General features: G+C 45.5%; 1 protein-coding gene across 1 annotated transcript; it reads right to left on the reverse strand.

Moving 5' to 3' along the window:
• Positions 1 to 4488: 4488 nt before the first annotated feature.
• Positions 4489 to 9646, reverse strand: LOC142850380 (uncharacterized). Its single transcript, XM_075973908.1, is given in 6 exon segments — positions 4489 to 5146; positions 5149 to 5997; positions 6000 to 7815; positions 7817 to 8733; positions 8736 to 9271; positions 9522 to 9646. Coding segments are annotated over 6 exon segments (4299 nt in total). The 3' UTR covers positions 4489 to 5090.
• Positions 9647 to 12584: the final 2938 nt, after the last annotated feature.

Genomic DNA, 12584 nt, shown 5'->3' on the forward strand with positions numbered 1-12584 from the left:
GCATCGTCTGCCTGTGTATAATTGAGATCATTAATGTGAACATATAGTTACTGTACATTTTAATTTCTTTGTGACTGTTTTTCTTTGCACTGTGGGGTTTTAACTCTTTGAACCAGTATTGCTATACATGAACACTAATTTCTGTATTGTGTCATTGGTAGGAGAATGTCAAATACATTCATGAGCTAATTTTCCTAAATGAATAATTTAAATACAGTATTATTTTCCCTCTTCCTTTTCCTTCCTCCAGCATTTCCTTTGTAGTCCCTTGCTCTTTTAAATTCGTGGTATCTTTTTAACATTTGTTACTGATGTGTGTGAAAAAAAAAAATATATATATATATATATATTCCTAAATATATAAATGCAGCCCTTTCAGTCTACATGTTACTTGTATGTGTATGATTTCATGGTATTGGGTAACCAATTTCTATGGCTTTTTTCAGGAAAGACTGTTTCCTGTTGTCAACATTTTTTAGTTTCTATAGTTCTTTGTCTAGAGTTGGTGTGTTGTGAGATTAACCTCCACCCCCCACCCCGCTAATGTGTGTTAATGCTATCCTTTTTAAAAACTTTCAGAATTGTATGTGTATGAGTGTTTTGCTTGAGTTTATGTGCATATACCACATACATGCCTATTACCTGCAGATACCAGAAGAAGATGTTGGAGCCAAGGGAACTGGAGTTACAGATGGTTGTGAGTAACCATGTGAATGCTGAGAACTGGATCTAGGTCCTCTGAAAGAACAGCAAGACTCTAACTGCTGAGCTGTCTCCAGCCAGCCAATATCAGTAGTATTTTAATTTGTGTATCTGCATTGCTTTTGTTTCTCATGTTGAGGATATGATGATTGAACATTTAGATATGTTCTATAAAATGTGGCTGTTCAAGTCCCTTGCCTATTTTTTTTCTTCTTGAACACTGTTTTATCCTTTTGTTTTGGTGATGACTTTAGATGCATTCTGCTTTTATGAATTTAATGAGGTGTACTTGGAATAATACTTTGAATATATGTTTAGTCTGTTTTTGATATGTAGCATTCATAAAATCAGTGCTAGTCAAGATAATTAAGATATCCATCTCACTAAATTGTTTTCTAGGAGCTTTATAATCCTTCGTGCACCTTTCCCACTAGTTCAGTTTTTGTAAGACAAAAAGCAATTTCGACAAATGATACAATTATATAGATAAATGGAGTAGCACAAAGGAACATATGATGTAATTAACTACCTATTTCAAGAAATTGAAAGTTCATTGTAATTCAGAAAACACTAATAGGCTTGAAAACTAAATTGAATGCTGGGAGAAAGAAGGCAGAGTTAATGGGATGCCATGTAGCTACCGTAGGAGACAGACACCCCAGAACCTTGCCAGTAAACTACAAGCCTCATAGTAAAATATAAAATAATGGAAATGGGTTATTTAAGATATAAGAATTAACTAGAAATACACTTAAGCTATTGGCCAAATAGTATTGCAATTAATACAGTTTCTGTGTGGCTATTTCTGGTCTGAGCGACCTGGGAACAAACAAGCATGTTTTGCCAACACCCCGTATTTATTTGAATCCCTTTCTGTGAAGTTGTGGATTCTTAAAAATTGTCATCTCTTTAATTACTTTTTATCCTTATGATGAGGCCCTAGAGATTGTTGGTGAGAACTAGTGATAACCTAATGGCTGATACAGTAAGATAACCAGAATAAACTGGTAATAAAACAATGATTAAAATTAACCTTCATTCATACACAGATCTAAAGAGCTTTGTATTTTAAAGGATGAGTTTATGCCTAAGTTACTTTAATTGATAATTTGGGTACACAGATTGTATGTGACAAAGATCCATTTCTTTATTAAATTACTTTTTTAAATCTCGTGTTGATCTATGAACCTGTGAACAAAATTCTGACATACTTAGAACAACTGAAATGTCTGTCCCTGAGAGAAACTAGCACCCAGTACAGCTGTGCACTTGAGTGAATAGCTCATACATCACTAAGTATTCAATTTCTTGAGGACAGTTTGATAAGGGGGCTTTTTACACACCCTTAGCTCTTCTGGAGTTCACAGTGTAGAACAGGAAGCTCTCACCTGTGCGGCAATCCTTTTTCTGCCCCTCAAGTGTTGGGATTATATGCATGTACCATCATACCCAACTGCATTTAGTCTTTAGATTGTGATTATTACAGGGACTCCCAGATGCAATTGTGAAGGTCTATATGATACTACTGTCTGTACAAACTGCATATCAGTAACAATACATGCAAAAGTTGATTATTACAGTTTTGACGTGTTTATTCTCTTACAGATTCTTATGTTTGAAACCTGTTTATGTATGTGACAGTGTTGAGGTGCTGGGTATGAGGTCTCTACTGTCCCTTCCCATTATCACTAAAGTTTACTCCCTGCTTCCTTTCCATCCCTCCCTCTCTCCTTCCCTTCAACATTGGTGCTGGTTATAGGACCACCATCTTAGCCACCACAGTTTAAGCTCTTAGACTCCAAACTTTTTAGCTGAAAAAATATGTGTGTGTATATATATATATATATATATATATATATATATATATATATATATTAAATTTATATACATATATAAACTATCAGCTAAAGTATTCTGTTATTCTAAAATAATTTTACATATATATTTGTGAGTTGTTTTTTTTTTAAAAATATTTTTTTTATGCTTTATTTAACTTTATGTGCATTGGTGTGAAAGTGTCAGATCCCCTGCAACTGGATCTTCAGACAGTTGTGAGCTGCCATGTGGGTGCTGGGAATTGAACCTGGGTCCTCTGGAAGAGCAGTCAGTGCTCTTAACCACTGAGCCATATCTCCAGCCCTTGTGAGTTGTTTTTTAAGGAAGCAATTGTTCTCGATTTTTATTAGTTCTCTCTTCCTTGAGAAAAATGACCAGTGATGAAAACTAGAAGAGGAAATGCTTATTTTGCTTATTGGTTTTCAAGAGTTTTTAGTCCATCTTAGCAAGACAGGTGCATTAACAGGATTCGCTAAATGTCAGGTAGTGAGAGCTGGAGGTATCCACTCCTCATATGGTAGAGAACAAGGAAGCAGAGACTGAAGGCCAGTATGAGGAGTAGGTATAAACTTCAAAAGTCTGAGTAATGACCCACTGCCACAGGCTCAAAGTTTTATCACTTATGAGAACCATTAAAGCAATAACAGCTATTGTTGCAGACACCCAAAACTTCAGTTCCATAACCAGTACTAAGAGTTTTATTGAGATCAATCTTCTGGTCCCCACTGGTACCCCTAAACCCTTCAGATCGGCTTCTTATAACGCGTGTTACTGAAAGACCCTCGACGAGGACCTGTTTTCGGGAGGAGAGCTCCCCAACGCTAAGGAACAAGCCGAGACCGCACGGATGCAAATCGCAAGAGGTTTATTGAGTAGACACAGGTACCTGTGGGCAGCAAGATCTCTCGGAAGATTTGCGTACCTGCCAACTGGAGGGCGGGCTTTTTATAGGGAAGAGTAAAAAGCAAGTTTACAGAAGCAAAAGCGTGGTTATCGGTCGACCGGAATGAGGCGGGGGCATGAATGGTTTCCTCTCTCAGCATGGGTGTCAGCAAGAAGCAAGTTTACAGAAGCAAAAGCGTGGTTATCTGAATGCGGTGGGGGGCATGAATGGTTTCCTCTCTCAGCATGGATGTCTGGCAACAATCATCCTGTTCCTATCTTATAGCTAACCTGCTTTGTTGACATCTTGCCTTGCAGTCTTCCTATCTCTATCTGATAGATATCCTGCTCTCTCAAGCACATGGGATGTTCTTACGGGAGCAGGCTGGCTGCTGATCCGGAGAATTTCTTAAAAGCAAACAGGACGTTCCCCCGGGAGCATGCTAGCTACGGGTTTTGAGGAGGGGGTCTGTAGGGTCTTTCATTCCCCCCCCTTTTTTGAGTTAAATCTTTTACTCAAAGCAATTACAGAACCTCGGTTTCTTGTTGTGGTAACGTGATATTGATGGGTCAGTACTAGGGCCTGAATGACTGAAAGCCTGTCTTTTATAAACTGGACCAGGCGGTTTAAGATGCAGGGCCCAAACAGGAGTATCAGAAGGAGGATAATCAAGGGACCCATCAAAGAAGACAATAGAGTTGTAAACGCTTTTGTCTCTGTCTTAACCTCTCTCTAAGCTTTGTCATATTGTCTCTCACCAGCCCAGTGTGGTCCGCATAGAAGCAGCATTCCTCTTTGAGTGCCGCACATAACCCTCCCTCTCGCAAAAACATGTCTAGCCCCCTCCTGTTTTCACTTCTGACACCAGGGAGGTGGTATTGGCTACTTTTCCTGTCATGAGATTTGTAACCCTCCAGGTTACATTGAAAACCTGGTGCGGGCTATTTTCTTGTGTCGCCATCCCCAGTCTTAATAGGGCCCATATAATGGTCAAAGGGCCCCACGGGTAAGCCTTATCTTTAAGGGGTTTTGAGTGCGTTGGATTCTCCATGCTGGGGTCACAGCGGGCTCCGCTTTCTCAGCTGTATGGGCGGCCTTAACGTGCGAGGCGTGGATCCAGGCTGCGATGCCGTCAACCTTCAGTGCCGTTGGGGTGGTCAGAAGGACAGTGTAAGGGCCTTTCCACCAAGGTTCCAAGTTTTTGGTCTGGTGTCTGCGGACCCAAACAGTATCTCTTATCTGGAAGGGATGTGGTACCACCGGCTGGTTCAGTTGGTCTCGGTAAGCAGCGGCGAGTGGCTTCCAGACCTCTCTTTGCACAATCTGTAACGCCTGTAAGTGGGCTTCCAGAGAAGAACTGACAGCAAAATCGGCAATGTTTGAATCAAAGAAATTTGTAAATGGGGGAGGAGCTCTATATAGGATTTCAAAAGGTGTCAGTCCATGAGGCCCCGGAGTGTTGCGGGCTCTGTACAGGGCCAGTGGTAAGAGGAGCACCCAGTCTCTAGTGCCAGTTGCAAGCGTTAATTTGGATAAGGTCTCCTTAATTGTTCTATTCATGCGTTCTACCTGCCCTGAACTTTGGGGTCTATACGCACAATGTAATTTCCATTCTACCCCTAGGAGTTTGGCCACCAACTGACTTACCTGGGAGACGAAGGCAGGGCCATTATCGGTGCCTAAGACTTGAGGCATTCCGTACCTGGGAAAGATTTCTTCCAAGAGCTTTTTGGTCACCACCTTTGCGGTTTCGTGTTTGGTGGGAAAGGCTTCCACCCATCCTGAAAAAGTGTCTATGAACACCAAGAGGTATCTGTACCCATAGAGACCTGGCTTAACCTCCGTAAAGTCGATCTCCCAATGTACTCTGGGATGATGTCCCCGTACCCGAACTCCTGGACCAAGCTTGGTTCTGCCTGCATTTACCTGAGCGCAGGCTTGGCATTCATCAGTCACTTTTTGCAGGGCTCCATCCCTGTTCAGGAGGTGTTGGCCTGACTCCTGTCTGTCCAACAAGGTCTTCATCTTCTTTGGCCCCAAATGGGTCAATTTATGTAAGTAGTCTACTATTTTATAAGTATGTTTTGTTGGCATAACAATCTTTTCCTTAAAAACCCAATGTTGCTTTCTGGGGTCATATGTGGCCCCCATTTTCTTTAGGAGATCAATGTCCTCTCTACTATAGGGTAGCGAACTGGAGGCTGGGGCCTCTTTCGGGTTCATCAAGGGGAAAGCTTGGGAGGTCTTGGTTGATTTCATAGCAATCTCTCGAGCAGTGTCATCTGTCAGTCTATTTCCCTTTGCCTCAGGGCTATGGCCTTTTTGATGCCCAGGGCAGTGCATAATACTTAATTTTTGGGGCAAAAATAAGGCCTTTAGGAGTGCCAGTATTTCAAGTTTGTTCTTAATTTCATTTCCTTCTGAGGTCAGCAGCCCACGTCTTCGATAAATTTCCCCATGTATGTGAGCCGTGGCGAAGGCATATCGGCTATCCATATAAACATTTAGCCTCTTACCTTCTGCCATCCGGAGTGCCTGGGTCAGAGCGATGAGTTCAGCCCTCTGGGCGGAGGTGCCCAAATTACCTCAGTCTCCGTTGTCACTGCCGCCCCTGCTCTCCGTTCCCCATTTGCCAGGAAACTGCTGCCATCTGTATACCAAGTATAGTCAGCATCTCGGAGGGGTTGATCCGTCAGGTCCGGCCTGGTCCCGTGTATTTCCGCAAGGATTTGGAGGCAGTCATGGTGTTGGGCTTCCTCTGGCAGGGGGAGCAAGGTCGCGGGATTAAGAGCGACCACAGGTCCGAAGTGCACCCGGTCCGTATCCAGGAGCATGGCTTGGTAATGAGTCATGCGGGCATTAGAGAGCCAGCGGTCTGGAGGCTGTTTGACCAGGGCCTCCACCGCATGGGGCGCCAGGATAGTCAATGGCTGGCCCAGAGTCAGTTTACCCGCGTCCTTGGTGAGGACTGCAATAGCTGCTACCATTCGCAGACAGGGCAGCCACCCTGAAGCTACTGGGTCGAGTTTCTTTGAGAGGTAAGCTACAGGACGCCTCCAAGGGCCCAGCTTTTGAGTTAGGACCCCTTTAGCGTAACCCTGTTTTTCATCCACGAACAAATCGAAAGACTTGGTAATGTCAGGGAGGCCTAGAGCAGGGGAGGCTAACAAGGCTTTCTTAATGTTTTCGAAAGCCCTCTGTTGGTCCTCCCCCCAATCAAACATTGTTCCTTGTTTAGTTAATGGATACAAGGGTGCAGCCAGCTCTGCAAACCCTGGGATCCAGAGGCGGCAGTATCCCGCTGTTCCCAGGAACTCTCTTAGCTGGCGGGGGTTCCGGGGGGCAGTGATAGTCTGTTTGCGTGCCTCGGTCAGCCATCTCTGTCCATATTTTAATTGATAACCTAGGTAAATGACTTGCTTCTGGCATATCTGAGCCTTCCCGGCTGATGCCCGATATCCTGCTTGTCCCAGTGTCTGTAGGAGGGCCTTTGTACCCTCCTGACATTCTTTCTCCGAAGCAGCCGCCAGAAGGAGGTCATCTACGTATTGGAGCAATGTCAGGGCAGGGTACTGAACCCGAAAGTCTGCCAGGTCCCGGTGTAAGGCCTCATCAAAGAGGGTCGGGCTGTACTTGAACCCCTGGGGAAGCCGTGTCCAGGTCAATTGACCCAAAAGTCCAAGATCTGGGTCCTTCCATTCAAAGGCAAAAAGGGACTGGCTCTCCGGATGCAGCCGCGAGCAAAAGAAGGCATCCTTTAAATCTAATATGGTATACCAAACGTGGGATGGCGGCAGAGTGCTCAATAGGTTATAGGGGTTGGGGACCATGGGGTGTATGTCCTCCACCCTTTTGTTGACCTCCCTCAAATCCTGCACTGGCCAGTAGTCCCCAGTCCCCAGTTTCTTTACTGGTAAAAGGGGGGTATTCCATGGTGACCAGCAGGGAGTGAGAATGCCCTGATCCAGCAGTCTTTTTATGTGGGGCCTTATGCCTTGATATGCTTCATGGGACATGGGGTACTGCTTGATTGAAACAGGAGTAGCTGTTGCCTTCAATTGAATGAGTGGAGGTTGTTGTATAGCCATCCCCATTCTCCCGGTCTCTGCCCATGCCAATGGAAAGTCATTGAGCCAAGGGGCCATGTCAATTGTCTGTTGCCCCGGGGGCTCGTAAAGTCTATATTCATCCTCCAGCTGGAGGGTCAAAATTTGGAGGGGACCTCCATCTGGGCCCGTTATCTTAGCCCCTGTGTCCTCGAAATGAATTTGGGCCCTTAGCTTGGTGAGGAGGTTTCTACCCAACAAGGGATAGGGACAGTCCGGAACATGCAGAAAGGAATGCGTCACCTTACCAGTAGCCAGCTGAACCTTCCGATTAGTTGTCCATCGATATCTCTTGCCACCCAGTGGCTCCTTGGACCCAAGCAGATCTTTTGCTGAGTGGCCCTGAAGTCTGGGTCAGGACTGAATACTGGGCCCCAGTGTCTACTAGGAAGGTGATTGGTTGCCCCCCGACATCAAGAGTTATCCTGGGCTCAGGGGGGGGCTCCTGGCCCTGAGTTCCCTAATCCTCTAAGGTGAGGAGGGAGGTTTGGGGCCTGGGCTTCCTAGGTCCTTTGTTCCTCCTGGGGCAATCCTTAATCCAGTGTCCTCGTTCTTTACAATAGGCGCATTGGTCTCTGTCCACCTTGGCCCTATGTCGTTCTCCCTTCCTGTCTCCCTCTCTATTCTGTCCCTGAACCATGGTGGCCAACACCCTAGTTAATTCCTTGTTTCTCCTCTTGTCTCTTTCATCCTCCCGATCTTTCATTCTCTGCCATAATCTTTCCTCTTTTTCTTCTGGAGTCTCTCTCTTACTGAAAATCTTCTCTGCCTCTTTTAGTAAGTCTTGTATAGTATATCCCTGGAGACCCTCAAGCCTCTGCAATTTGCTTCTAATATCTGGACTAGACTGCCAAATGGAAGACATGGATACACTTGTAGCTTGCCCTGGATCTTCAGGGTCATAGGGGGTATACATCCTATAAGCATCCTTGAGCCTTTCTAAGAAGGCTGAGGGCATCTCTTCATTTCCCTGTATTACTTGCTTAACCTGGGCCAAATTGGTGGGGTGGCGTGCTGCCCCTCGGAGACCCACGATTAGCAACTGGCGATAGAGGCATAGGTGTCCCCTACCTGCAGCTGTAGTGAAATCCCAGTCAGGTCGCGTCAGAGGGAAGGCCTCGTCAATTTCGTTAGGCAAAAGGGTTGGGCTCCCGTTGTCTCCTGGGACGTTTTTCCGAGCCTCCAAAAAGACTCTTTGCTTTTCCCCGAGGTCAGCAGGGCTTGCAAGAGTTGCTGGCAATCATCCCAAGTGGGATGGCGGGTGACTAAAATAGACTCAATCAGGTTAGTCAGCGTTATTGGATCTTTGGAGAATGGGGGGTTATGGTGTTTCCAATAGTATAGATCTGAGGCAGAGAATGGCCAGTATTGCTGTCGGCCGTTTGGGCCCTCTCTCAAGGGTAGGGCATGAGTAGTGGAATCGGGGTGGTTCGCGCCTTCCCCGGAGTCTTCCCGCCATGGGTGAAGGGGATGGGGAGATTTGTGCAGGCTGTCCACCCGCCGCTGCAGTCTCTGGCCCATCCGGACTCTCTGGATCCTCTGGATCTGCATAAGGAGGGGTTTCTTCTGATAGAAGGTCAGTGAGGGGAGAGTCAGGGTTTGGAGGAAGGACGGGAGGGGGCGCAGGGGTAGGTTTCGGAGATTTTTCTTTGGGAACCTTCTCCTTAAGAATGGTGGGGTATAGGGAAGAAGAGGGTGGGGCAGGGGAAGGTGCAGGAGGAAGAGGCACAAGTGGTTGGCTCTCCTGGGAAGGGGGAGCCTTAGGGGCTGTAGGGGTAAGAGGAGGTTGGGGTTTGTTAGAGATGTTGTTAGAGATGACAAAGGGCTGGACCCATAGGGGCGGGTCACGTGCCAAACTTTCCCAGGTAACAATGTAGGCACATTGATCCGGGTGTCCATGTGGTCCTGGGCTGAACACTTTTGCCTTAACCTGGGAAATAATATTGAGATTGAAAGTGCCGTCTCCTGGCCATTATGTTTCAACAGTAGGCCACTTGGACGAACAAAAGATCACCCATTTCTTCTTTCGAATATCGCCAGACAGGTTGTCGGCTCGGGCGCGGACATCAGGCCAGTGGTCTAAAGTAAGGCTCAATGGGGTGGTTAGGGTTTGTCCCATCTTCTCGAAGAGAAGGGAACCAAATATAAAAACAAAAAACACACAAAGACAGAGACAGAACAGATGCTGACAGAACACACAGACAGAACAGATGCTGACAGAACACACAGAGACAGAACAGATGCGCAGCGCAGCAAAACTCAGACGGAGGCTCTGAGGGTCCGGATCCCTCTCCTCCAACTAGGACCACGTATCCTTCGGATACGGGCTGAGCTCCGAAGAATCGGGCTCCAGAAGTCCTTGCGGACTGGCTCCGATGTCCGTGGAACGTCTTCCACGGACTGTGGGGGAGAAGTACCAGGCTCGTCAGCCCCCTTCCCTCTGCCAGGTACAGCGCACTCAGACCTGAGTATACAAAATTCGACAAAGAACACGGAAGACCCTCAACAGAGAACACAGAAGACAACTGAACAAAGAACACAGAAGACAACTGACGGAGCTGGCCAGCTTACCTCCCGTTGGTGAGTCGGTGGTCCCTGGGTGGGGGTCTCAATTCCTGGCCCATGCACCAAATAAAAGACCCTTGACGAGGATCTCTTTTCAGGAGGAGACCTCCCAACGCCAAGGAACAGGCCGAGACCGCACGGATGCAAATCGCAAGAGGTTTATTGAGTAGACACAGGTACCTGTGGGCAGCAAGATCTCTCGGAAGATTTGCGTACCTGCCAACTGGAGGGCGGGCTTTTTATAGGGAAGAGTAAAAAGCAAGTTTACAGAAGCAAAAGCGTGGTTATCGGTCGACCGGAATGAGGCGGGGGCATGAATGGTTTCCTCTCTCAGCATGAGTGTCAGCAAGAAGCAAGTTTACAGAAGCAAAAGCGTGGTTATCTGAATGCGGTGGGGGGCATGAATGGTTTCCTCTCTCAGCATGGATGTCTGGCAACAATCATCCTGTTCCTATCTTATAGCTAACCTGCTTTGTTGACATCTTGCCTTGCAGTCTTCCTATCTCTATCTGATAGATATCCTGCTCTCTCAAGCACATGGGATGTTCTTACGGGAGCAGGCTGGCTGCTGATCCAGAGAATTTTTTAAAAGCAAACAGGACGTTCCCCCGGGAGCATGCTAGCTATGGGTTTTGAGGAGGGGGTCTGTAGGGTCTTTCATTACCTTTATCATTGTTCAGCTCTACATCATGCATATGGCTTCACTTAGCTGGGTATCCCACATGGGATGTTCTCAGGATTTCCTTGTAGAGACTTTGAGCATACAATGCACCACTTGTCCTCAGTAGCATTTCTGAAATAAGCTTTCACAAACTCCTCATGCATATCTTATTGCTGCCAAGTGCTATTACCATCTTAAAGTGTAGCCTAAATCCTGGGGCCATAATCACAGTGACCTCTGCATAATGCATGAGAATGCAAGTTTAGTTGATCTTTTTCTAGGAGGGAAGCCTTTGTTTAGCATTCTCAATTCAGGTATGTTGCAAATGAACTATAAACTTGCATTTTCATGTTTTTGAGTGGTGCTATATTCTCAGGTGCTCCTAGTTGTTTCCCCAGTGCACATTATGCATTTTTGCCTAATGGTGTTAATCTCTATAAAGGTTACAGAAACTATGGCATGACTTGTCTGCAGTTTTAAATTTGACAGGATAAGTAGCTTCTTATCTAGTTCTCAGAAAATTTTGAAAAATGTGTTTTGAAAGTTTTTATCCCATTCCCCAAATCCCTCCCCCAATCACCTGTCCTTCACTGCCAACCCACTTTGTGCCCCTCCTTTTAAATCCAACAAGTACAGTTTGTGCTTCCCATATATTTTATGTGTGAACTTCTGCTGGAGTGTGGTTGAGTTATGAAGTGTTAATACTCTGAAACAAAACTGACTCCATTTCCCAGCAGCCATCAATTGCCAGAAGTTGTTCAGGTTTTGAGTGGGAATTCCTGTCTACTTTCTTTCTCCATGGTGGGATTTGGTCTAGCTGGGGCTTGTACTAGGATTCTGCATGCTGTCTCACTGGTTATGAATTCCTATGTGCAGCTACCTTGTGTCCCAAGGCAGAGTCCAACTGTATCTTTTGACTTTCAGCTAGATACTCTTCTGACACAAGGCAAGACACCAATATTTTGCTGAGTATCTTTAAGTCTATCTGCATCTCATCACCAGAGAAGGTAATTGTGGCTATCAGTTTATGCAAAAATTCTTGTCTCTCCATCAGGTTTCTGGTGTTAAATACCTTTTAGCTCCCTTCAGCAGTTGGGACCTAGTTATACCTTTAATTTGTTTTTAACTTTTATAACCATTTTTTTTCTAAATTCTGGGGTCAACTGGGTGACAAAGGAAATCTTTTGAGCAACCATCTTTAATCCTAAAAATTACTTAAAGTCTCAGTGGTCAGTGTATGGCAGAAGGGATATCAATTCTAAACAGGCAGCATTGTCCGGCAGCAATTCCCTTGAGGGACCAGGGAAGTTTTTTCTAATTTTTAAGAGAATGGTAACTTTGAGTTTTCTGATTATACAGATTGCCCTTTAAAGGAGGCCATAAATCATGGAACAGAAAGGAGTGAAGCTTCGTTTCCCCTTTCTTGGGACTGTTTAGAATGGACAGGGTAGTAAAGGGAATGTGTGGCCCAGGAAACTATTCCTCCCTCCCTTTGTACATTCCACATAGAATATAGGGTACAGGGACCCTGAATGACAGGCTCAGCCCCTCCACACAGGGACCAGTATGTCATTGGAGACAAATGATGAAACAGACAGCACCCCACATGAGTGGGACAAGTGTTTGTTTGTTTGTTTTGTTTTGTGAGTTTCTCTGGGTGACCTTGCAGAGACAAAAGGATTCAGGCCCCCAATGATATACATATAGATCCTAAGCTAGGGTTGTGTTGGGGGAGGTTTTGTATTAGAGAAAGGCACTGGGAAATAGAACTGACATACATAGAAAGACAGAGACTATAAAGACAACCAGGGGTGGCTAAAATACATTCATG

Source organism: Microtus pennsylvanicus, chromosome 1, assembly GCF_037038515.1.
Source record: "Microtus pennsylvanicus isolate mMicPen1 chromosome 1, mMicPen1.hap1, whole genome shotgun sequence".
Classification (NCBI taxonomy): Eukaryota; Metazoa; Chordata; class Mammalia; order Rodentia; family Cricetidae; genus Microtus; species Microtus pennsylvanicus.